We start from the raw sequence: 26,088 nt of genomic DNA on the forward strand, positions 1-26,088 counted from the left end.
TGATGTTCGTCTCAGGCTCTTGAAAGGTCAGCTCTGGGACGTTTTACAATGTAATGACCTTTTCTTGATGAAGCGGCGTCTGGCTTTAGTGGCTTCGTTTTAGGTCATTCTTAGTCCTTTTCACTTTCTCGTTTTTTTCCCTTCCCTGTTTTTATGTTTATTGTTTGTATTTCGCCTTCGGTGGCATTAGAAAATATCAGGTCACAAAAATAGGAGCGCAATTGATGTAACATGCACTTCCGGGTTAACGTCAGCAGAGTCAGCATCAGTCGGAGATACCCACAAGCACCAGCCCCCATCTCGCAGTCCAAGTATCCACTTCCGGGTCAGCAGCTGCGGAGACGGCTGACAAGTCCCAGAGACCTCCTTCCTTCGGCCTGGTCCAATTGCAGCGCCAGCGGGGGTATGACGTAACATCCGGCCGCTGCCTCTGCTGCCGGTGGGTGGCAGAGCAGGAAGGGGCCTCGTGTGTGTGTGCAGTGCCCCCATCTCCACCCTCAGCCCCCTCAACCCCGGAGCAGGAGAGCCCGGAGATGTCTGCAGAGGGTAAGGAGCTCACTCCGTCTGCACCGAGACCAGGGCACAGAGCAGGGGGTCATCCCTCCTCCTCACCCCATTATTATAATACCCAAGCCCTCACCCCATTATTATATTACCCTAGCACTCCTCACCCCATTATTGTACCCCAGCCCTCCTCACCCCATTATAATACCCCAGCCCTCCTCACCCCATTATAATACCCCAGCCCTCCTCACCCCTTTATTATAATACCCCAGCCCTCCTCACCCCAATATAATATCCCAGCCCTCCTCACCCCATTATAATACCCCAGCCCTCCTCACCCCATTATAATACCCAGCCCTCCTCACCCCTTTATTATAATACCCCAGCCCTCCTCACCCATTATTATAATACCCTAGCCCTCCTCACCCCATTATAATACCCCAGCCTTCTTCACCCCATTATTATAATACCCCAGCCCTCTTCTCCCCTTTATTATAATACCCCAGCCCTCCTCACCCCTTTATTATAATACCCCAGCCCTCCTCACCCCATTATTATAATACCCCATCCCTCTTCACCCCAGTATTGTACCCCATCCCTCCTCACCCCATTATTATAATACCCCAGCCCTCCTCACCCCATTTGTATCCCAGCCCTCCTCACCCCATTATAATACCCCATCCCTCCTCACCCCATTATTATAATACCCTAGCCCTCCTCACCCCATTATAATACCCCAGCCCTCCTCACCCCATCATTATAATACCCCAGCCCTCCTCACCCCTTTATTACAATACCCCAGCCCTCCTCACCCCTTTATTATAATACCCCAGCCCTCCTCACCCCAATATAATACCCCAGCCCTCCTCACCCCATTATAATACCCAGCCCTCCTCACCCCATTATAATACCCAGCCCTCCTCATCCCTTTATTATAATACCCCAGCCCTCCTCACCCCATTATTATAATACCCCAGCCCTCCTCACCCCATTATTATAATACCCCAGCCCTCCTTACCCCATCCCTCTTCACCCCAGTATTGTACCCCATCCCTCCTCACCCCATTATTATAATACCCCAGCCCTCCTCACCCCATTTGTATCCCAGCCCTCCTCACCCCATTATTATAATACCCCATCCCTCCTCACCCCATTATTATAATACCCTAGCCCTCCTCACCCCATTATAATACCCCAGCCCTCCTCACCCCATCATTATAATACCCCAGCCCTCCTCACCCCTTTATTATAATACCCCAGCCCTCCTCACCCCTTTATTATAATACCCCAGCCCTCCTCACCCCTTTATTATAATAACCCAGCCCTCCTCACCCCAATATAATACCCCAGCCCTCCTCACCCCATTATAATAACCCAGCCCTCCTCACCCCTTTATTATAATACCCAGCCCTCCTCACCCCTTTATTATAATACCCCAGCCCTCCTCACCCATTATTATAATACCCTAGCCCTCCTCACCCCATTATAATACCCCAGCCTTCTTCACCCCATTATTATAATACCCCAGCCCTCTTCTCCCCTTTATTATAATACCCCAGCCCTCTTCTCCCCTTTATTATAATACCCCAGCCCTCCTCACCCCTTTATTATAATACCCCGGCCCTCCTCACCCCATTATTATAATACCCCAGCCCTCCTTCCCCCATCCCTCCTCACCCCAGTATTGTACCCCATCCCTCCTCGCCCCATTATTATAATACCCCAGCCCTCCTCACCCCATTTGTATCCCAGCCCTCCTCACCCCATTATTATAATACCCCATCCCTCCTCACCCCATTATTATAATACCCTAGCCCGCCTCACCCCATTATAATACCCCAGCCCTCCTCACCCCATTATTTTAATACCCTCGCCCTCCTCACCCCATTATTACAATACCCCAGCCCTCCTCACCCCATTATTATAATACCCTAGCCCTCCTCGCCCCATTATAATACCCCAGCCCTCCTTACCCCATTATTGTACCCCAGCCCTCCTCACCCCATTATTATAATGCCCCAGCCCTCCTTACCCCATCCCTCCTCACCCCATCATTATGATACTCCAGCCCTCCTCCCCCCATTATTATAATACCCTAGCCCTCCTCACCCCATTATAATACCCCAGCCCTCCTCACCCCATTATTATAATACCCCAGCCCTCCTCACCCCTTTATTATAATACCCCATCCCTCCTCACCCCATTATTATAATACCCCAGCCCTCCTCACCCATTATAATACCCCAGCCCACCTCACCCCATCATTTTACTACCCCAGCCCTCCTCACCCCATTATTATAATACCCCAGCCCTCCTCACCCCATTATAATACCCCAGCCCTCCTCACCCCATTATTATAATACCCCAGCCCTCCTCACCCCATTATTATAATACCCCAGCCCTCCCCACCCCATTATTATAATGCCCTAGCCCTCCTCACCCCATTATAATACCCCAGCCCTCCTCACCCCTTTATTATAATACCCCAGCCCTTCTCACCCCATTATTATAATACCCCAGCCCTCCTCACCCCATTATAATACCCCTGCCCTCCTCACCCCATTATTAGAATACCCCAGCCCTCCTCACCCCATTATTAGAATACCCCAGCCCTCCTCACCCCATTATTAGAATACCCGAGCCCTCCTCACCCCATTATTGTACCCCAACCCTCCTCACCCCATTATTATAATACCGCAGCCCTCCTCATCCCATTATTATAATACCCTAGCCCTCCTCACCCCATTATAATACCCCAGCCCTCCTCACCCCCTTATTATAATACCCCAGCCCTCCTCCCCCCATTATTAGAATACCCGAGCCCTCCTCACCCCAATATTAGAATACCCCAGCCCTCCTCACCCCATTATTAGAATACCCCAGCCTTCCTTACCCCATCCCTCCTCACCCCATTATTATACCCCATCCCTCCTCACCCCATTATTATAATACCACAGCCCTCCTCACCCCATTATTATAATACACCAGCCCTCCTCACCCCTTTGTAATACCCCAGTCCTCACCCCATTTTTATAATACCCCAGCCCTCCTCACCCCATTATTATAATACCCCAGCCCTCCTTACCCCATCCTTCCACACCCCTTTATTAAACCCCAGCCCTCCTCACCCCATTATTATACCCCAGCTTTCCACACCCCATTATTATACCCCATTCCTCCTCACCCCATTATTATAATACCCCAGCCCTCCTTACCCCAATATTATAATACCCCAGCCCTCCTCACCCCGTTATTATAATACCCCAACCCTTCTCAACCCATTATTGTACCCCAGCCCTCCTCACCCCATTATTATAATACCCCAGCCCTCCTCACCCAATTATTGTACCCTAGCCCGCCTCACCCCATTATTATTTAAATACCCCAGCCCTCCTCACCCCATTATTATAATACCCCAGCCCTACTCACCCCATCCCTCCTCACCCCATTATTGTACCCCATCCCTCCTCACCCCATTATAATCCCCCAGCCCTCCTCACCCCATTATTATAATACCCCAGCCCCCTCGCCCCATTATTATAATACCCCAGCCCTCCTCACCCTATTATTATAATACCCAAGCCCTCCTCTCCCCATTATTGTACCCCAGCCCTCACCCCATTATTATAATACCCCATCCCTCCTCACCCAATTATATTACCCCATCCCTCCTCACCCAATTATAATACCCCAGCCCTCCTCACCCCATTATTATAATACCCCAGCCCTCCTCACCCCATTAGTGTACCCCAGCCATCCTCTGCCCAATATTATAATACCCCAGCCCTCCTCACCCCATTATTGTACCCTAGCCCTCCTCACCCCATTATAATACCCAAGCCCTCCTCGCCCCATTATTATAATACCCAAGCCCTCTCCCCATTATTGTACCCCAGCCCTCACCCCATTATTATAATACCCCATACCTCCTCACCCCATTATTATAATACCCCACCCCTCCTACCCCATTATTATAATACCCCAGCCCTCCCTACCTCATAATTATAATACCCCAGCCCTCCTCACCCCATTATTGGACCCTAGCCCTCCATTACCCCATTATATAATACCCCGGCCCTCTATCACCCCATTATTATAATACCCCATCCCTCCTCACCCCATTATTATATTACCCCATCCTTCCTCACCCTGTTATTATACCCCATCCCTCCACACCACATTATTATACCCCTGTCCTCCTCACCCCAATATTATACCCCAGCCCTCCACACCCAATTATTATACCCCATTCCCCCTCACCCCATTATTATAATACCCCAGCCCTCCTCACCCCATTATTATAATACCCCAGCCCTCCTCACCCCATTATTATAATACCCCAGCCCTCCTTACCCCATTATTGTACCCTAGCCCTCTGAACCCCATTATTATTTAAATACCCCAGCCCTCCTCACCCCATTATTATAATACGCCAGCCCTCCTCACCCCATTATTATAATACCCCAGCCCTCCTTACCCCATCCCCCCTCATCCCAATATTGTACCCCATCCCTCCTCACCCCATTATTTTAATACTCCAGCCCTCCTCACCCCATTATTATAATACCCTAGCCCCCACCCCATTATTATAACACCCCAGCCCTCCTCACCCCATTATTATATTACCCCATCCCTCCTCACCCAATTATGATACCCCACCCCTCCTCGCTCCATTATTATAACACCCCAGCCCTCCTCACCCCATTATTATATTACCCCATCCCTCCCCACCCAATTATAATACCCCAGCCCTCCTCACCCCATTATTATAATACCCCAGCCCTCCTCACCCCATTATTGTACCCCAGCCCTCCTCACCCCATTATTATAATACCCCAGCCCTCCTCACCCCATTATTGTTCCCTAGCCCTCCATCACCCCATTATTATAATACCCCTGCTCTCCATCCCCCCATTATTATAATACCCCATCCCTCCTAACCCCATTATTGTAACCCTTCCCGCCCCACCCCATTAAAATACCCCAGCCCTCCTCACCCCATTATTATAATACCCCAGCCCTCCTCACCCCATTATTATAATACCCCAGCCCTCCTCACCCCATTATATTACCCCATCCCTCCTCACCCAATTATAATACCCCAGCCCTCCTCACCCCATTATTATAATACCCCAGCCCTCCTCACCCCATTAGTGTACCCCAGCCCTCCTCTCCCCATTATTATAATACCCCAGCCCTCACCCCATCATTGTACCCTAGCCCTCCATCACCCCATTATTATAATACCCCATCCCTCCTCACCCCATTATTATAATACCCCATCCCTCCTCACCCTATAATTATACCCTATCCCTCCACACCCCATTATATACCCCAGCCCTCCTCACCTCATTATTATACCCCAGCCCTCCACACCCCATTATTATAGTACCCCAGCCCTCCTCACCCCATTATTGTACCCTAGCCCTCCTCACCCCATTATTATTTAAATACCTCAGCCCTCCATCACCTCATTATAATACCCCATCCCTCCTCACCCCATTATTATAATACCCCATCCCTCCTCACCCCATTATTAGAATACCCCATCCCTCCTCACCCCATTATTATAATACCCTATCCCTCCTCACCCCATTATTATAATACCCCATCCCTCCTCACCCCATTATTAGAATACCCCATCCCTCCTCACCCCATTATTATAATACCCTATCCCTCCTCACCCCATTATTATAATACCCCATCCCTCCTCACCCCATTTTTATATCACCCCAGCCCTACTCACCTCATTATTATACCCCAGCCCTCCACACCCCATTATTATACCCCAGCCCTCCTCACCCCATTATTATACCCCAGCCCTCCACCCCCCATCATTATACCCCATCCCTCCACCCCCCATCATTATACCCATCCCTCCTCACCCCATTATTGCACCTCAGCCATCCTCACCCCATTATTATAATTCCCCAGCCCTCCATCACCCCATTATCATAATACCCCATTCCTCTCACCCCATTATTGTAATACCCCAGCCCTCCTCACCCCATTATCATAATACCCTATCCTCTTCACCTCACTTTTATATTCCGGCAAATCCCCACACTGCATCAGGTCAGGAATGATATCCAGACCTGGCTCTTCAGATGACCCCCAGCACTCAACGGAGCCAGCCTCCTCCTTAGCGCCCTGAGACCCTTGCGGGTGATGAGCTGCACTTTACCAACCCCAATTAATTGATTGATATGTGTTTGCCTCGACGTCTAGCAGTGCAATTAGGCAATAATTTGTTGGGTCTGTGGTGTTGACTTTTTTTTACATCGAGTGTAGAATACAGTCTATAAGATTGCGACACTTGGATAGTTTGAACGCATTCCTGGTACAGAGGTGTAAGAAGATCCACCCCAAATTCTGTATTGGTGTTGAAAAGGGAGCCTGGTAATCCGTTGGGGCCATGTTCCCATTTTCTCTCATTGATTTGAAGACTTTATGAACATCACCTTTATCAAACAAGCTAGTTCTTCTTTTATGGCCTTCAGTCCTCTGGTTCAACCCATATTTTTGTAGTTCTGGGTGCCCTGTAAGCCTGTGTCAGTGTAGAACCAACTGACCTGTTCAATCCACTTTGCCATATGGACGCTTTTCCCTCTGATATAAGATTTATTATTTAGAGAGTTGAGGTATTGCCAACATTTAGCTTGATTGTTACAGCCTAGCAATTTATAAACATCTAACCATTCGGATTCCACATGTTTCTTCTCTGCTGACCAGGGAGGGAGCTGTAAGCTTTTTTTGTACTTCTTAAGTGCGGTTACGCTTCACTTTGTGTACCTTCTGGTACCTGATTTTTGGACCAAAGTAATTCGTTTTTAGATCAGACGTATACCATGGGGGTTTGTAAGTCCCTGGGTTCTTGATGGCTGCTAAGTTATGGTTCCTTTTCCCTCTTAAGTCACGGTTTAATGATCTAATATTAAATCACAGTTTGTTTGGAGATGTTTACCTGTTGGGGACTCACTCAAGATGTTCAGTTGGCTGAATAATTCTTTGCATATGTTGAGCCAGACCGTGCTCCACTTTAGCCTCCTAAGTAAAGAGTTGTTTTCTTCCTTTAGAGCGCCCTCTAACAGTGCAGGCCATGAGTGACTCAAGTAGGAGATTACTAACAAAGGCATAGTTCAAACTGGAAATGCCCAATATATGTGAGTATGGGTTTATGAGACAGCCTTTTTGATGTCTTAAAAACCTGTAATGAAATAAGATTATATGTGTGTAAACAATCATTCATTTTCTTTGCAAGATGATCCACAGCAGTTGGCTGAATGTCAGCTGATTACCCAAATTGAGCAAGTTAAAGTCTCCAATTTATAATACCTCATATGTTTAAAACCATCAAATGAGGTTGTTGAGTGCCTTACAAAAGCCTTCTGCTGTTGGTTTCCTGTCAAACCTCCGGAGATTTTTAGTAAACGTTAACTAATATAAGTGGTTTAGCACAGCTATCTAAGTGGCACCCATGGATTATAGCTTGTGCACCCCCTCCTTCTTTTATGAAATACCCTCATGCCCTCAGGACCTGGCCCACTGGGGGGCTACAGTGAAAACAAGCACGGAATACCGCACATGTTTATTCTCCTCCCAATTTTGCTGCAAATTTGCATGTCAACCAGCGATTCGATGCAAAATTGAAAAGGCTCAGGGTATTCCTACCCTTCCCCTTCTCTTTTTTGTAACATTATTATTTGCCAGCACTTCTTGGTTAAAGTGCCAGTCAATCAGATCTCTGCACGAGATCAGCAAGATTTGCGGAGAGTCTCGTACCTAGATATGCAAATTTGGTTTTCCTTTAATATCTCAAAATCTCCGGAACAGCTTTTCACAAAAGCACGCTTTCTGGACCAATATCTAACTTTGGACCAATATCTAACTTTCTGCCAAATTTGGTGTAATTTCATGCAGCGGTTCGTGCTGTAGACCTGTTCAAAATCCCTATGGGTAAAAAACTTTTTCGCACCCTTCTTTTTTCTCAATCCCTACTTGATAAATCACCCAAAACGTTCAGCGCTGCAGCTGAAGTGATTAGCAAACAAATTTGGTTAATGTTGTGAAGTTTCGTCAAACTGCACCAGAGTTATTGGCAGAACAAAAAACACTTTTCTTATTGAAACTAGATCCTATCCATAACTACCTACTGGTGACCGCCTGTGGGTAATAGATATATACATCTAGATCTGTTTATGTACCAGTCTCCCTGATATCCTTAATTTATATCAAGGGAGAGTAGATTGTGCTCACCAAAGCCACCGCCAGAGACTGGTGTCGCACCTCTCGGATCCAAAAACATCAGTCAAGATGAATGAGCTCTTTTACTCTGTCTGCGAGAATATAAATCTAGCCCAATGTGCCCTCCTCTGTATGGTCACCACTTACTTCTCACTGTTTCCTGTTAGTTGAGTGGAAAGAGCTGCTCCCTGTAAATGGTTTCACCTTAACCCTTGTGAGAGAAGATGATCGCCCAAGTCAGTGGGCGACTTAATATATGGCTGCAGCACCTATACACCAAGGCACTGACAGACTTCACAGAAACCTTGCACCCTGATGCTTCTACATCTCTGGTGGTGGTGCTGCTCTTGCACTACCCCTCTCCCCCATCCTTCTACATAGTCCCATGTGCATTACATCACCTCTGGGCCACCCAACTCCGGTGCCTGCAGTAACTCATTTGTGTATATCACTCCCCTGCATCCAGGGTGGGCTCTAAAGCTTTAAATATGCATTGGCTACCTGTTGTTAAAAACTAAATTTGAGGAACACAGTTGAGCCTGCAAACTTCAGGCCAGTCGCCTATAGTGATTATAATGCCAATCTGTTATGAGGCAAAATATTTACTGGGTGATTAAGTGCACCATCGTAAAATGAGCAACTAGCCTCAGAAATATGCTGTTATGTTATTCTTTGCATACCAGACCATGCCGGATGTGAGTTATGATGTATTTACCCCCATAGTGCTATCCGCGTTATTTCCTTAGGCCTCCTTCTGACCCCATGGTTTTTACGGTTTCACATATGCCCTGATGATACACAGTTATTGTCAGTGTAATGTCCTGTCACTTTTACTTGAGGAGATTCCGTAATAGAGACAGTAGAACGTAGAGAGAGGGCAGTGAGGTTGTACCGAGAAAAGAGGACAGTGAGCTTCTGTCTAGATGAAGCAAGACAGATAATGGATGGGAAAGTGCATGAGTCACAGGTACAAGGTACCCATGAATGTAGGAAAGGACTGAGGCATAAGACTGGTGGGGGAGAAAACTGAGGAACAGACAAGTGGGGAAACGTTAGCACAGCAAAAAGCAGATAAGTGTGGAGACCAAGACTTGCAAAATAGGTGTGCACAAGACATGGTTGTGGAAGAAGGAATGAGATTTGTTGAGGTGTAATAAGTGCGTGGGGTCTGTGAATTTGAAGGATTCTAGACAGTGACATGCTAGATCATAAAGGTGTTTAATATTTTCATTGTTAAAGTAGATCATTTAAAATGTTAAATGACACGTGACACTATGAAGCGCGAGGATACCCTTGCAGGTGATTGTGAGCTTTACAAATTAAACTTCTGAAGGGCCAAATACCTATTTTTTCAAACTAAAACAGATAACTTTAGTTTCTGTCCAGTCCTGTTTCCTGGTTAGTTTGGGCGCACTGCACTATGTAAACAATCAGCAATAGAACATTTGTGGTGTAATATTCCTATAGGCTCGCTACTCTGGTGCTTATACAACATGGTATTTACTTACTCAGAAAGCAGCAGAAATTCACTGCCATTTAAGGACTAAATAAGATGAATACTAATAAACTCTGCTTTGAGTTAAACTTAATTGCAAACTATTAGATTTGGCCCTCTAGGCAAGGTCACCCTCAGATGTTTGCCTTTGGTTTCTGACCTCTTTTTGTGTTGGAATTAAGAATCTGTGCACTTTACCACTCTTTAAGTGCTTGTGCTCTCATCTAAAACATGGTAAAATTGACCCACACCTTATCGGCACATTCAATTTATGTCCACGTCCCTAGTATTTGTAGTACTATATGTGCCCAGGACCTGTAAATTAAAAGCTACTAGTGGGCCTACAGCACTCATTGTGTTACCCAATAAAGGAGCCCCTTAAAACATGTGTCAGACCCTCTACTGTAACCTGTAGTTCAGTTTTAAACTGCCATTTCGATGTGCCTAAATAAACCCCTTACCAGGCCTAAACCTTCCTTTTTTTAATACTTATCAGTCACTCCCAAGGTGAGCCTAACAGCTCTTGGGCAGGGTGCATGGTATTTTTAAAAGGACATGTGGGTTTAAGTTTTACATGTTTTACATGTTCTGTTAAATTTTTTTCACTATTATAGGGCCTATCTCTCCCATAGACTAATATCGGGTTGCCTTATTACACCTAATACAGGATGGCTGGGGCAGAACTGCGCACCAATCCCCCGTACACTTCAAAGGGTGGTCCCTCCTGCATACACAAAAGACTTGACACTAGACTTTTTGTCACCCCAGATATTTGTAAGCCACACCCAGAAAGAGCAGGAAAGTGGGCCAGGTGTTGCCTCCCACACAAAGGCTGGCATTGGGGATAAAAGGTTGCACTCTCCTACCCCAAATAGGATCACTTCTGAAGCTGTGTAAAACTCGGAAGGACTGCTCTGCTACCCTTTTGCCGGAAGGGATGCCTTGCTCCCTGAATGATGCCCTACTGCCAGAGTAAGGAAGACAGGACCTGGTTCTCGAACCTAGGGCCACCAAAGTGACTTCAAGGGCAAGTTGGCTGACATCCTGTGTGAGCTTCAGGGACACAACAAGCTCAAATGGCTTTGCACCTGGCTGCTGGCCTCAGCTGGTGTGATTCCTAACCCCCCCAAGTGGTGCCCTTTATGCCCAGGACCCTTGGAAGTGGTGTTGGTGGTTGTGCTCCAGCCAAACCCTAAAACCTGGGACTTGAAAACATGTTTCAAAAAAAACTGCTCTGAGAACCGACAGGAAACTGGGACCCACCTGCATGCTGATCTGATGTAAGTGCATCATTAGTGGGATTGACTTCCCAGCGGCTCGTACTATGTTCTCTGTAGCAACAAATCCTTTTTGGTGGAACCTCTTGAATGTATCCGGCCTCATGGAACCATCTTAGACTAAAGGCTGTTGCCTCTTCCCACTGGAAGAATCAGACTTTAAAAAACCCATCTACGTCCGAATGTAAAAGTGTTCACTGTTACCATGTCAAACAGTTCCCCGAAAACCTCTCGTTGGACACAGCCTGCTATCTTTCCCCACTAAAGACTTTACCTTCTCCAGGAAATCTTCAAGAGTTTTAATAGTTCCAAAGGGAAGCTGAGACCAGGCCCAATTCCCCTTTGTATCTGACCTGCGCTCCATTGTCGGCCTTTACTTTTGACCTCCTACCCCATTATTATAATACCCCAGCCCTCCTCACCCCATTATTGGACCTTAGCCCTCCATTACCCCATTATATAATACCCCGGCCCTCTATCACCCCATTATTATAATACCCCATCCCTCCTCACCCCATTATTATATTACCCCATCCTTCCTCACCCTGTTATTATACCCCATCCCTCCACACCACATTATTATACCCCTGTCCTCCTCACCCCAATATTATACCCTAGCCCTCCACACCCCATTATTATACCCCATTCCCCCTCACCCCATTATTGTTCCCTAGCCCTCCATCACCCCATTATTATAATACCCCAGCTCTCCATCGCCCCATTATTATAATACCCCAGCCCTCCTCACCCCATTATTATAATACCCCAGCCCTCCTTACCCCATTATTGTACCCTAGCCCTCCGAACCCCATTATTATTTAAATACCCCAGCCCTCCTCACCCCATTATTATAATACGCCAGCCCTCCTCACCCCATTAGTATAATACCCCAGCCCTCCTTACCCCAAACCCCCCTCATCCCAATATTGTACCCCATCCCTCCTCACCCCATTATTTTAATACTCCAGCCCTCCTCACCCCATTATTATAATACCCTAGCCCCCACCCCATTATTATAACACCCCAGCCCTCCTCACCCCATTATTATAATACCCCAGCCCTCCTCACCCCATTATTGTACCCCAGCCCTCCTCACCCCATTATTATAATACCCCAGCCCTCCTCACCCCATTATTGTTCCCTAGCCCTCCATCACCCCATTATTATAATACCCCAGCTCTCCATCGCCCCATTATTATAATACCCCAGCCCTCCTCACCCCATTATTGTTCCCTAGCCCTCCATCACCCCATTATTATAATACCCCAGCCCTCCTCACCCCATTATTATAATACCCCAGCCCTCCTCACCCCATTATATTACCCCATCCCTCGTCACCCAATTATAATACCCCAGCCCTCCTCACCCCATTATTATAATACCCCAGCCCTCCTCACCCCATTAGTGTACCCCAGCCCTCCTCTCCCCATTATTATAATACCCCAGCCCTCCTCACCCCATTATTGTACCCTAGCCCTCCATCACCCCATTATTATAATACCCCATCCCTCCTCACCCCATTATTATAATACCCCATCCCTCCTCACCCTATAATTATACCCTATCCCTCCACACCCCATTATATACCCCAGCCCTCCTCACCTCATTATTATACCCCAGCCCTCCACACCCCATTATTATAGTACCCCAGCCCTCCTCACCCCATTATTGTACCCTAGCCCTCCTCACCCCATTATTATTTAAATACCTCAGCCCTCCATCACCTCATTATAATACCCCATCCCTCCTCACCCCATTATTAGAATACCCCATCCCTCCTCACCCCATTATTATAATACCCTATCCCTCCTCACCCCATTATTATAATACCCCATCCCTCCTCACCCCATTATTATAATACCCCATCCCTCCTCACCCCATTATTAGAATACCCCATCCCTCCTCACCCCATTATTATAATACCCTATCCCTCCTCACCCCATTATTATAATACCCCATCCCTCCTCACCCCATTTTTATATCACCCCATTTTTATATCACCCCAGCCCTACTCACCTCATTATTATACCCCAGCCCTCCACACCCCATTATTATACCCCAGCCCTCCTCACCCCATTATTATACCCCAGCCCTCCACCCCCCATCATTATACCCCATCCCTCCACCCCCCATCATTATACCCATCCCTCCTCACCCCATTATTATAATACCCCATCTCTCCTCACCCCATTATTGCACCTCAGCCATCCTCACCCCATTATTATAATTCCCCAGCCCTCCATCACCCCATTATCATAATACCCCATTCCTCTCACCCCGTTATTGTAATACCCCAGCCCTCCTCACCCCATTATCATAATACCCTATCCTCTTCACCCCACTTTTATATTCCGGCAAGTCCCCACACTGCATCAGTTCAGGAATGATATCCAGACCTTGCTCTTCAGATGACCCCCAGCACTCAACGGAGCCAGCCTCCTCCTTAGCGCCCTGAGACCCTTGCGGGTGATGAGCTGCACTTTACCAACCCCAATTAATTGATTGATATGTGTTTGCCTCGACGTCTAGCAGTGCAATTAGGCAATAATTTGTTGGGTCTGTGGTGTTGACTTTTTTTTTACATCGAGTGTAGAATACAGTCTATAAGATTGCGACACTTGGATAGTTTGAACGCATTCCTGGTACAGAGGTGTAAGAAGATCCACCCCAAATTCTGTATTGGTGTTGAAAAGGGAGCCTGGTAATCCGTTGGGGCCATGTTCCCATTTTCTCTCATTGATTTGAAGACTTTATGAACATCACCTTTATCAAACAAGCTAGTTCTTCTTTTATGGCCTTCAGTCCTCTGGTTCAACCCATATTTTTGTAGTTCTGGGTGCCCTGTAAGCCTGTGTCAGTGTAGAACCAACTGACCTGTTCAATCCACTTTGCCATATGGACGCTTTTCCCTCTGATATAAGATTTATTATTTAGAGAGTTGAGGTATTGCCAAAATTTAGCTTGATTGTTACAGCCTAGCAATTTATAAACATCTAACCATTCGGATTCCACATGTTTCTTCTCTGCTGACCAGGGAGGGAGCTGTAAGCTTTTTTTGTACTTCTTAAGTGCGGTTACGCTTCACTTTGTGTACCTTCTGGTACCTGATTTTTGGACCAAAGTAATTCGTTTTTAGATCAGACGTATACCATTGGGGTTTGTAAGTCCCTGGGTTCTTGATGGCTGCTAAGTTATGGTTCCTTTTCCCTCTTAAGTCACGGTTTAATGATCTAATATTAAATCACAGTTTGTTTGGAGATGTTTACCTGTTGGGGACTCACTCAAGATGTTCAGTTGGCTGAATAATTCTTTGCATATGTTGAGCCAGACCGTGCTCCACTTTAGCCTCCTTAGTAAAGAGTTGTTTTCTTCCTTTAGAGCGCCCTCTAACAGTGCAGGCCATGGGTGACTCAAGTAGGAGATTACTAACAAAGGCATAGTTCAAACTGGAAATGCCCAATATATGTGAGTATGGGTTTATGAGACAGCCTTTTTGATGTCTTAAAAACCTGTAATGAAATAAGATTATATGTGTGTAAACAATCATTCATTTTCTTTGCAAGATGATCCACAGCAGTTGGCTGAATGTCAGCTGATTACCCAAATTGGGCAAGTTAAAGTCTCCAATTTATAATACCTCATATGTTTAAAACCATCAAATGAGGTTGTTGAGTGCCTTACAAAAGCCTTCTGCTGTTGGTTTCCTGTCAAACCTCCGGAGATTTTTAGTAAACGTTAACTAATATAAGTGGTTTAGCACAGCTATCTAAGTGGCACCCATGGATTATAGCCTGTGCACCCCCTCCTTCTTTTATGAAATACCCTCATGCCCTCAGGACCTGGCCCACTGGGGGGCTACAGTGAAAACAAGCACGGAATACCGCACATGTTTATTCTCCTCCCAATTTTGCTGCAAATTTGCATGTCAACCAGCGATTCGATGCAAAATTGAAAAGGCTCAGGGTATTCCTACCCTTCCCCCTTCTCTTTTTTGTAACATTATTATTTGCCAGCACTTCTTGGTTAAAGTGCCAGTCAATCAGATCTCTGCACGAGATCAGCAAGATTTGCGGAGAGTCTCGTACCTAGATATGCAAATTTGGTTTTCCTTTAATATCTCAAAATCTCCGGAACAGCTTTTCACAAAAGCACGCTTTCTGGACCAATATCTAACTTTGGACCAATATCTAACTTTCTGCCAAATTTGGTGTAATTTCATGCAGCGGTTCGTGCTGTAGACCTGTTCAAAATCCCTATGGGTAAAAAACTTTTTCGCACCCTTCTTTTTTCTCAATCCCTACTTGATAAATCACCCAAAACGTTCAGCGCTGCAGCTGAAGTGATTAGCAAACAAATTTGGAAAATGTTGTGAAGTTTCGTCAAACTGCACCAGAGTTATTGGCAGTACAAAAAACACTTTTCTTATTGAAACTAGATCCTATCCATAACTACCTACTGGTGACCGCCTGTGGGTAATAGATATATACATCTAGATCTGTTTATGTACCAGTCTCCCTGATATCCTTAATTTATATCAAGGGAGAGTAGATTGTGCTCACCAAAGCCACCGCCAGAGACTGGTGTCGCACCTCTCGGATCCAAAAACATCAGTCAAGATGAATGAGCTCTTTTACTCTGTCTGCGAGAATATAAATCTAGCCCAATGTGCCCTCCTCTGTATGGTCACCACTTACTTCTCACTGTTTCCTGTTAGTTGAGTGGAAAGAGCTGCTCCCTGTAAATGGTTTCACCTTAACCCTTGTGAGAGAAGATGATCGCCCAAGTCAGTGGGCGACTTAATATATGGCTGCAGCACCTATACACCAAGGCACTGACAGACTTCACAGAAACCTTACACCCTGATGCTTCTACATCTCTGGTGGTGGTGCTGCTCTTGCACTACCCCTCTCCCCCATCCTTCTACATAGTCCCATGTGCATTACATCACCTCTGGGCCACCCAACTCCGGTGCCTGCAGTAACTCATTTGTGTATATCACTCCCCTGCATCCAGGGTGGGCTCTAAAGCTTTAAATATGCATTGGCTACCTGTTGTTAAAAACTAAATTTGAGGAACACAGTTGAGCCTGCAAACTTCAGGCCAGTCGCCTATAGTGATTATAATGCCAATCTGTTATGAGGCAAAATATTTACTGGGTGATTAAGTGCACCATCGTAAAATGAGCAACTAGCCTCAGAAATATGCTGTTATGTTATTCTTTGCATACCAGACCATGCCGGATGTGAGTTATGATGTATTTACCCCCATAGTGCTATCCGCGTTATTTCCTTAGGCCTCCTTCTGACCCCATGGTTTTCACGGCTACGGTTTCACATATGCCCCGATGATACAAGTTATTGTCAGTGTAATGTCCTGTCACTTTTACTTGAGGAGATTCCGTAATAGAGACAGTAGAACGTAGAGAGAGGGCAGTGAGGTTGTACCGAGAAAAGAGGACAGTGAGCTTCTGTCTAGATGAAGCAAGACAGATAATGGATGGGAAAGTGCATGAGTCACAGGTACAAGGTACCCATGAATGTAGGAAAGGACTGAGGCATAAGACTGGTGGGGGAGAAAACTGAGGAACAGACAAGTGGGGAAACGTTAGCACAGCAAAAAGCAGATAAGTGTGGAGACCAAGACTTGCAAAATAGGTGTGCACAAGACATGGTTGTGGAAGAAGGAATGAGATTTGTTGAGGTGTAATAAGTGCGTGGGGTCTGTGAATTTGAAGGATTCTAGACAGTGACATGCTAGATTATAAAGGTGTTTAATATTTTCATTGTTAAAGTAGATCATTTAAAATGTTAAATGACACGTGACACTATGAAGCACGAGGATACCCTTGCAGGTGATTGTGAGCTTTATAAATTAAACTTCTGAAGAGCCAAAGACCTATTTTTTCAAACTAAAACAGATAACTTTGGTTTCTGTTCAGTCCTGTTTCCTGGTTAGTTTAGGCGCACTGCACTATGTAAACAATCAGCAATAGAACATTTGTGGTGTAATATTCCTATAGGCTCGCTACTCTGGTGCTTATACAACATGGTATTTACTTACTCAGAAAGCAGCAGAAATTCACTGCCATTTAAGGACTAAATAAGATGAATACTAATAAACTCTGCTTTGAGTTAAACTTAATTGCAAACTATTAGATTTGGCCCTCTAGGCAAGGTCACCCTCAGATGTTTGCCTTTGGTTTCTGACCTCTTTTTGTGTTGGAATTAAGAATCTGTGCACTTTACCACTCTTTAAGTGCTTGTGCTCTCATCTAAAACATGGTAAAATTGACCCACACCTTATCAGCACATTCAATTTACGTCCACGTCCCTAGTATTTGTAGTACTATATGTGCCCAGGGCCTGTAAATTAAAAGCTACCGGTGGGCCTACAGCACTCATTGTGTTACCCAATAAAGGAGCCCCTTAAAACATGTCTCAGACCCTCTACTGTAACCTGTAGTTCAGTTTTAAACTGCCATTTCGATGAGCCTAAATAAACCCCTTACCAGGCCTAAACCTTCCTTTTTTTAATACTTATCAGTCACTCCCAAGGTGAGCCTAACAGCTCTTGGGCAGGGTGCATGGTATTTTTAAAAGGACATGTGGGTTTAAGTTTTACATGTTTTACATGTTCTGTTTAATTGTTTTTCACTATTATAAGGCCTATCTCTCCCATAGACTAATATCGGGTTGCCTTATTACACCTAATACAGGATGGCTGGGGCAGAACTGCGCACCAATCCCCCGTACACTTCAAAGGGTGGTCCCTCCTGCATACACAAAAGACTTGACACTAGACTTTTTGTCACCCCAGATATTTGGAAGCCACACCCAGAAAGAGCAGGCAAGTGGGCCAGGTGTTGCCTCCCACACAAAGGCTGGCATTGGGGATAAAAGGTTGCACTCTCCGACCCCAAATAGGATCACTTCTGAAGCTGTGTAAAACTCGGAAGGACTGCTCTGCTACCCTTTTGCCGGAAGGGATGCCTTGCTCCCTGAATGATGCCCTACTGCCAGAGTAAGGAAGACACGACCTGGTTCTCAAACCTAGGGCCACCAAAGTGACTTCAAGGGCAAGTTGGCTGACATCCTGTGTGAGCTTCAGGGACACAACAAGCTCAAATGGCTTTGCACCTGGCTGCTGGCCTCAGCTGGTGTGATTCCTAACCCCCCAAGTGGTGCCCTTTATGCCCAGGACCCTTGGAAGTGGTGTTGGTGGTTGTGCTCCAGCCAAACCCTAAAACCTGGGACTTGAAAACATGTTTCAAGAAAAACTGCTCTGAGAACCGACAGGAAACTGGGACCCACCTGCATGCTGATCTGATGAAAGTGCATCAATAGTGGGATTGACTTCCCAGTGGCTCGTACTATGTTCTCTGCAGCAACAAATCCTTTTTGGTAGAACCTCTTGAATGTATCCGGCCTCATGGAACCATCTTAGACTAAAGGCTGTTGCCTCATCCTACTGGAAGAATCAGACTTTAAAAAAAAACATCTACGTCAGAATGTAAAAGTGTTCACTTTTACCATGTCCAACAGTTCCCCGAAAACCTCTCGTTGGACACAGCCTGCTATCTTTCCCCACTAAAGACTTTACCTTCTCCAGGAAATCTTCAAGAGTTTTAATAGTTCCAAAGGGAAGCCGAGACCAGGCCCAGTCCCCCTTTGTATCTGACCTGCGCTCCATTGTCGGCCTTTACTTTGGACTTTGGCCCACTCTTGTACATCAAGATGCCTGCGATTGGTGCTTTGTTGTTCTTTTTGGTGCTATTTTTCACTAAAAATTGTACAAATTCACTACTCTGGTTCTACTGATTGGATGTAATTCATTTTGGTGTCCTTTTGTTAATTAAAATGTACTGTATTTTTCTAAATTGGTTTGGAACTTCTATTGTGTTGGGTTTGCTGCATAAATACTTCACACATTGCCTCTAAGTTAACCCTGACTGCTTTTGTGCCCATCTGTCAGAGGGTTAATCACAAGTGAATTGAGTGACTTTCTGTGGTTCACCCTGACATGAATTGTGGTTGTTGCCTGAGTGGTACTTCCACCACCTCAACCAATGACCTGATATCTAACACAAACCAATATTTAAATTCAGGTGGAGGTGGTTATTTTTTCCCAGTTTCAAGTAAGATCTTGTAGTCTCAGTTTAGTTACATTGAAAGAAGGGGGTGGGGATCTCTGGTATTCAGGAATATGTCCTCAAAAGGTTATATTTACTTCTTCATATACTTTGGGTTTTGTGCTGCTGGTGTGTACATGCCTGGCCTATGTACTCCTAACTTAAGGTGATCAGGTAATTTACAAATAATACGATAACAGAAATGTTGTAAATTAATCCAGGCTTTATCACTGAGGTTTGCTTCATGTGTTTAGGTTAATTTCTTTTTAAATAATATTTTTTACTGTAGTTGTATTTGTTTTGCACACATGGAAATGGGTACAAAGTTTCTGAATTACAATGTTCCCTGCTACATCATTTTATAATAGTTTACATGCCATGTCCTAATCAGTTCTCTTATTGTATGTGTTTTATAAGAAGGTAGGTTGTTAGAAGTGTTTTTCTGTGGTTATCTACATACAGACTATTTAACTGATTTTAGATACCTTTTCATTCAACAGATAGAAGACGCATGCTGAATTACTGGATTATATCAAATATGTGGAAGAAGAGTTGAAAGTGAATGCAACCAGTTTTCTAAAACAAACGCTTCCAACAAGATAAAGAGGAACCTAAGCATGAACAACCCCTGCCTGGGAAAAAAAGGAAGCGCTACCCTGTGGATGCAGGTCTCTGAGCTATGTACTTACATACCCTGAGGCTCTCAACATCAAAATCCAAGCAAGTCCACAACACTGGCTCTCTTCATCAATATAATATACCAACATTGCTCCTGAGATTGACAGTATCTGGAGGCAACAGTGTCCATCTTTATAAAACAATACCATCCATTATCTTTTTTAGTCCTTTTTCTTTGTTTGTCCCTTATATCACATCAAAGAGAGGTAGAAATCTCGACTGAGAAGCATTTTGTAAGCCCTTTTGACACAATTCAGCAATTTGAGGAAAACCTATAAACCTGCATTGGAAACTCCAGGGATGCACTCAGGGTGATCATATGTATAACGTTTCGTTATGCACAATGGATGATCAGCAAACTCCAGCATTTCCTGTCTGCAAACATAACTAACGCAGAGACGCTAAGCCATAGAGAAAGTCAGGCAGAAGACACCTTGCTAAGAGCTATAGACTCTCTTCTCTTCTGGAAAATCAAAAAGGTGAAAAACCTAATGTATGCAGTGACTGAGGAAAAGCTTCACTGAGACTTTAAAACTAACTTCCGACCAGCAGGTATAGGCAGATGTAGGAAGATCCAGGTGATGTGAGTTTGGGCAGAGCTTTATTCAATTGTTCAATCTAACCTCTCATCAGTGAACAAATGCAGGAGAAAGGCAAACAGGTGCACTGAGTGAGGCAAGAGTTTTAATGGACCATCAAAATTAGCATCTCATTAGCGAATACACAGATGAAAAAACATACAGGTGCAATGATTGTGGGAAGATTATCAACTCTAACGTCACATCAACGAATACACACAGGAGAAAAATAATACACACAGGAGAATAAACATACAGGTTCAGTGACTAGGTCAAATGCTTTGTTGAAGCATCAAAACTAAGGGCGCATAAGCAAACACCCTCAAGTGAAAAAACATATAAGTACAGTGTATGTAGGAAGAGCTTTAGTCAGCATAACTCATGGCCCATTGCCAACTCCACACAGGAGAAAAACCATACTGGTGCAGTGAATGTGGCAAGAGTTATAATGAGTCCTCAAAACTGACATCTCATCAGCGAATACACACTGGAGAAAAACCATACAAGTGCATTGAATGTGGAAATGGCTTTACTGATTCATCACAACTAAAAAGACATCAACAAACACACACAAGAGAAAAACCATACAGGTGCAGTGAATGTGGCAGTGCCTTTTCTGATGCATCAAAACTAAAGAGACATGAGCGAATACACACAAGAGAAAAACCATATAGGTGCAATGAATGTGGCAGTGGCTTTATTGATTCATCAAAACTGAAGAGACATCAGCGAATACATACCGGAGAAAAACCATACAAGTGCAATGAATGTGGGAATTGCTTTACTGAATCATCAAAACTAAAGATACATCAGAGAACACACACAGGAGAAAAACCATACAGATGCAGTGAATGTGGGAAGAGTTTTACTCAGTCAACCACACTATTAAATCATCAAAAAACACACACCGGAGAAAAACCTTACCGATGCAGTGAGTGTGGGAAGAGCTTTAATCAATCTTCAAATCTTAAATCTCATCAGCGAATACACACCGGAGAAAAACCATACATCTGCAATGAATGTGGAAAGAGCTTTAAGGACTTATCAAAACTAAGGATACATCAGCGAACACACACAGGTGAAAAACCATATTCCTGTATTGAATGTGGCAAGAGCTTTAGTGACCCATCAGCCTTAGTATCTCATCAGCGAAGACACACCGGAAAAACACCATATAGATGCAGTGACCATGGGAAGAACTTTAATCGATCATCTAATCTGAAATCTCATCTACAAATACACACAGCAGAAAAACCATACAGGTGCAATGAATGTGGGAAGAGCTTTACTCAGTCAAGGACACTATTGAATCATCAACGAACACACACTGGAGAAAAACCATATATATGCAATGAGTGTGGGAAGAGGTTTAATCAGTCATCAAATCTGAGATCTCATCAGCAAATACACACAGGAGAAAAACGATACATATGCAATGAATGTGGGAAGAACTTTACTCGGTCACTGACACTATTGAATCATCAACGAACACACACTGGTGAAAAACCATATAGATGTGATGAGTGTGGGAAAAGCTTTAGCCTATCATCAAATCTGAAATATCATCAGCGAATACACACCGGAGAAAAACCATACTCCTGCAGTGAATGCGAGAAGAGCTTTGCTCAGTCAGTGACACTATTGGCTCATCAGAGAATACACACAGGAGAAAAACCATACAAGTGCAATGAATGTGGGAATTGCTTTACTAAATCATCAAAACTAAAGATACATCAAAGAACACACACAGGAGAAAAACCATACAGATGCAGTGAATGTGGGAAGAGTTTCACTGAGTCAACACCACTATTAAATCATCAAAAAACACACACTGGAGAAAAACCTTACCGATGCAGTGAGTGTGGGAAGAGCTTTAATCAATCATCAAATCTGAAATCTCATCAGCGAATACACACAGGAGAAAAACCATACAGCTGTAATGAATGTGGAAAGAGCTTTAAGGACTCATCAAAACTAAGGATACATCAGCGAACACACACGGGTGAAAAACCTTATACTTGCAGTGAATGTGGCAAGAGCTTTAGTGACCCATCAGACTTAGGAAATCATCAGAGAAACCACACCTGAAAAACACCATATAGATGCAGTGACTGTGGGAAGAACTTTAATCGATCATCAAATCTGAAATCTCATCAGCGGAAACACACAGGAGAAAAACCATACATATGCAAGGTATGTGGAAAGAGCTTTGCTCCGTCAACAACACTATTGAATCATTACCGAACACACAGTAGAGAAAAAACATATATATGCAATGAGTGTGAGAAGAGCTTTACTGAGTCAATGACAATATTGAATCCTCAACGAACACACTGGAGAAAAACCATATAGATGCGGTGAGTGTGAAAAGAGTTTTAATCGACCTTCAGTTCTAAAATATCATCAACGAATACACACAGGAGTAAAACATAGGTGCAATGAGTGCAAAAAGTTCTTAACTCAGTCAAAGTCACTGTTGAAGCATCAGTAAATACACAGAGGAGGCAAAATTATACAGGGGTAATGAATGTTGGAAGTACTTCACGCAGTCAAGCACTTTTTTGACTCATCAGCGAGGCGCACAGGTAAAAAGCTATGTAAATGCAATGAATGTGAAAGAAGTTCAGTTATTTGTCATTAGCTAATCTACAAACTTTCATGCTGTCATGTCCCACATCCTCCTCTGGATGAGTCAAAATCAGCTCAAACTAAATCCTGGGAAGACGGAGCTCCTTCTTCCTGGCAAGAGCTCCATCCATTGGGGTCCCCACTTTTGGCCCTCAGAGCTTGGCCCCCCTCCCGCCCCTGTGGCGTCCGTAAAGAGTTTGGGAGTTATTATTGACTTCGAACTCTCACTTAAAGCCCAGGTGGGGGCGGTGGTCTCCTCCTGTATGTATCAGCTTCGCAGGATTAGGAAGGTTGCTTATCTCCTGTCCCCCGAAGTTCTGCTTCAAGTCACCATGGCCCTGGTCCTTTCCCGCTTGGACTTTTCCAACTCTTTATATCATGGTCTGCCAAAAACTCTGCTTCACAGGCTGCAGATCACTCAGAACCAAGCGGCACGGCTGGTCTTCAGGATCCCCAAATGGCAGTCGGCCAAGCCTCTTCTTGCCAAACTGCACTGGCTCCCGGTCAATCTTAGGGCAGCCTTCAAGATCGGCTGCATAGTATTTAAATCTCTGACCGGCCCCTCTCCTAGGTTCCTGAAATCCCTCATCACCCCATACTGCCCCATTCGCAATCTCAGATCTTCCCATCTTCATCTTCTTGCCACTCCTTCTTTCAAACTTGCGAGGATGGGAGGTCGGAGTTTTTCACATCTTGCCCCCACACTCTGGAATTCCTTTCCCCTGTCTCTCAAATCTGCTAACTCTCTTATTCTCTTTCGTAAATCTCTTAAAACTTGGCTTTTTCCCCAATCCGGTTAATTTCTATCTGCTATCTCACTGATCTCCCAATCAGCGCCAGGAAACTCACGGTGTCAGTGCGCTCTAGAAATATCCCCCTAACATAACATAACATAACAAAGGTGAAAAGGCATGTTTATAAATTAAATGTGAGAAGAACTTCAGTGACGCATCCACTTTAAGACACCATTAGATAACCACTGCAAAGCAGAAAAATACAAAAATGGAGATGTCAGAAAAGCGTAAAACTGTTAAGATTTTTTTCATTACCAGTTAAACACTGGAAACACATGCAGATCTTATGAGTTTCAGGAACAGCTGCAATGACACAACAACCCTCATGGCCCAGCAGCAAACATAAAAAGGAATACCCGGATCCTTGCAAAAGAAGTTCAGAGTGGAACCATGCAGTGAAAGTAATATTAATCCTCGGAGAAACCCCATGTTAACAATTATGGAGAACTGAACCCCATCGTCGAGAGAGTAGTAAATATAGCCCAAAATACTTTCTTCTTCACTGCACAGAGTGGTGTATGGCATTCACAGAAGAATAAGCAAATGCATAAATGCAGTTGGAGACTGTCTCCTGGTTTATAAATGTCATGTTTTTATGACTGAAGGCTATGCGACACATACTAAACAACAAAATAGTTGGTCTCATGCATTAGAAACTGTAAACATTTCAGTGCAAAGCATAACATGGGGTCAAGAACCACCAAAAACTAGTGAAAAAAAGATGGTGGAGTGACATCTCAAGTGATTATGTATTCTTGTACTCAAGTGGTCAGGGGAGATCTGGTAACATGCCCTGTGCCCAATACCTTCTTCAGCTGCATTGGTAACAATTCCAGGAGCCTAAGTGAACCTCAATTATAGGATATAAATCAGATCTCATGTTTTGTACTGACTTCTTTCACTTGATAAATCTTGGACATATGTTTGTCCCTTTGTATTTATCCTGTACTAGCACTCTGTCTTCCAGAATACACTAAGCTATGAGCATTTTTGCAGACTAGTCAACTGGAAGAAGAAAAAATAATTTGGTCTTATCCAACTCTGTAAACCGAGATGATATTTTTTCTGAATGCATAGTAAATATATATGCAAGGCTGACAGATGAGTACAGAGCAGAAACTTTGTAACATATCTACAAATGCATAGTCCTAATTTTTCTCATTTCTGCAATCCTATGTCCTTTTCAACTTGATTACATCATGTAAAGGTATGTGAAATCAAGCATTGCGCTGTATAGTATTATATTATTTATTGAGAGCATTGAAGTTGTGTGTGTCATAACGCTAGTGTAAAACACTACTTGGTTTTATTATTATATGTTGTTACCTACATTACTGTTTGCATTTAATCATTTTTCTGTAATATGTGTCACTTAAAAATTGTAGCTCCTGGAACAACAGCATCATGTGTATTAGTTATGTAAAAGTTATACATGTCAATAAAACTGATTGTATTACTTGACTGGAGGCTCAGTTGTTAACAAATCATCTTCTTTACTGGAAACTCAAGCAGCCACTAAAAGTAATTTATAAATAGAAGCAAACTAACCATGGATGAAAAAAATCCATCATAGTGAAAAGGTACATGGGTTACCAGTCTAGTAATCCAAGGACATCTCAAAAGGACCACTGATCCCTCAGTGAACTTTGGTATAATGGTCTCTGTGAAGCAGTAAACTTTCTCTTCTTTGCTGCTGTAGCATAGATAGCTACCTGTGTTGCATTGTTTTCCTTATTCTTTGCAGGTATTCTACAGAAAATAC

At 44.2% G+C, this 26,088-nt stretch overlaps 1 protein-coding gene across 1 annotated transcript; it reads left to right on the forward strand.

The window, feature by feature from the left end:
• The first annotated feature begins 390 nt into the window (after positions 1-390).
• Positions 391-25,787, forward strand: LOC147678849 (uncharacterized). The gene is made up of 2 exons (XM_086946270.1): positions 391-546; positions 20,149-25,787. The coding sequence occupies exon 2, from the start codon at positions 21,286-21,288 to the stop codon at positions 22,990-22,992; it is 1,707 nt and encodes a 568-aa protein (XP_086802396.1). The 5' UTR covers positions 391-546; positions 20,149-21,285; the 3' UTR covers positions 22,993-25,787.
• Positions 25,788-26,088: the final 301 nt, after the last annotated feature.

This window comes from Lissotriton vulgaris, chromosome 12 (genome assembly GCF_964263255.1).
Source record: "Lissotriton vulgaris chromosome 12, aLisVul1.2, whole genome shotgun sequence".
In the NCBI taxonomy this organism is placed as follows: domain Eukaryota; kingdom Metazoa; phylum Chordata; class Amphibia; order Caudata; family Salamandridae; genus Lissotriton; species Lissotriton vulgaris.

Coding starts and splice junctions, on each gene's coding strand:
- LOC147678849 (XM_086946270.1), top strand. CDS start 21,286: ATGGCCCATTGCCAACTCCACACAGGAGAAAAACCATACTGGTGCAGT.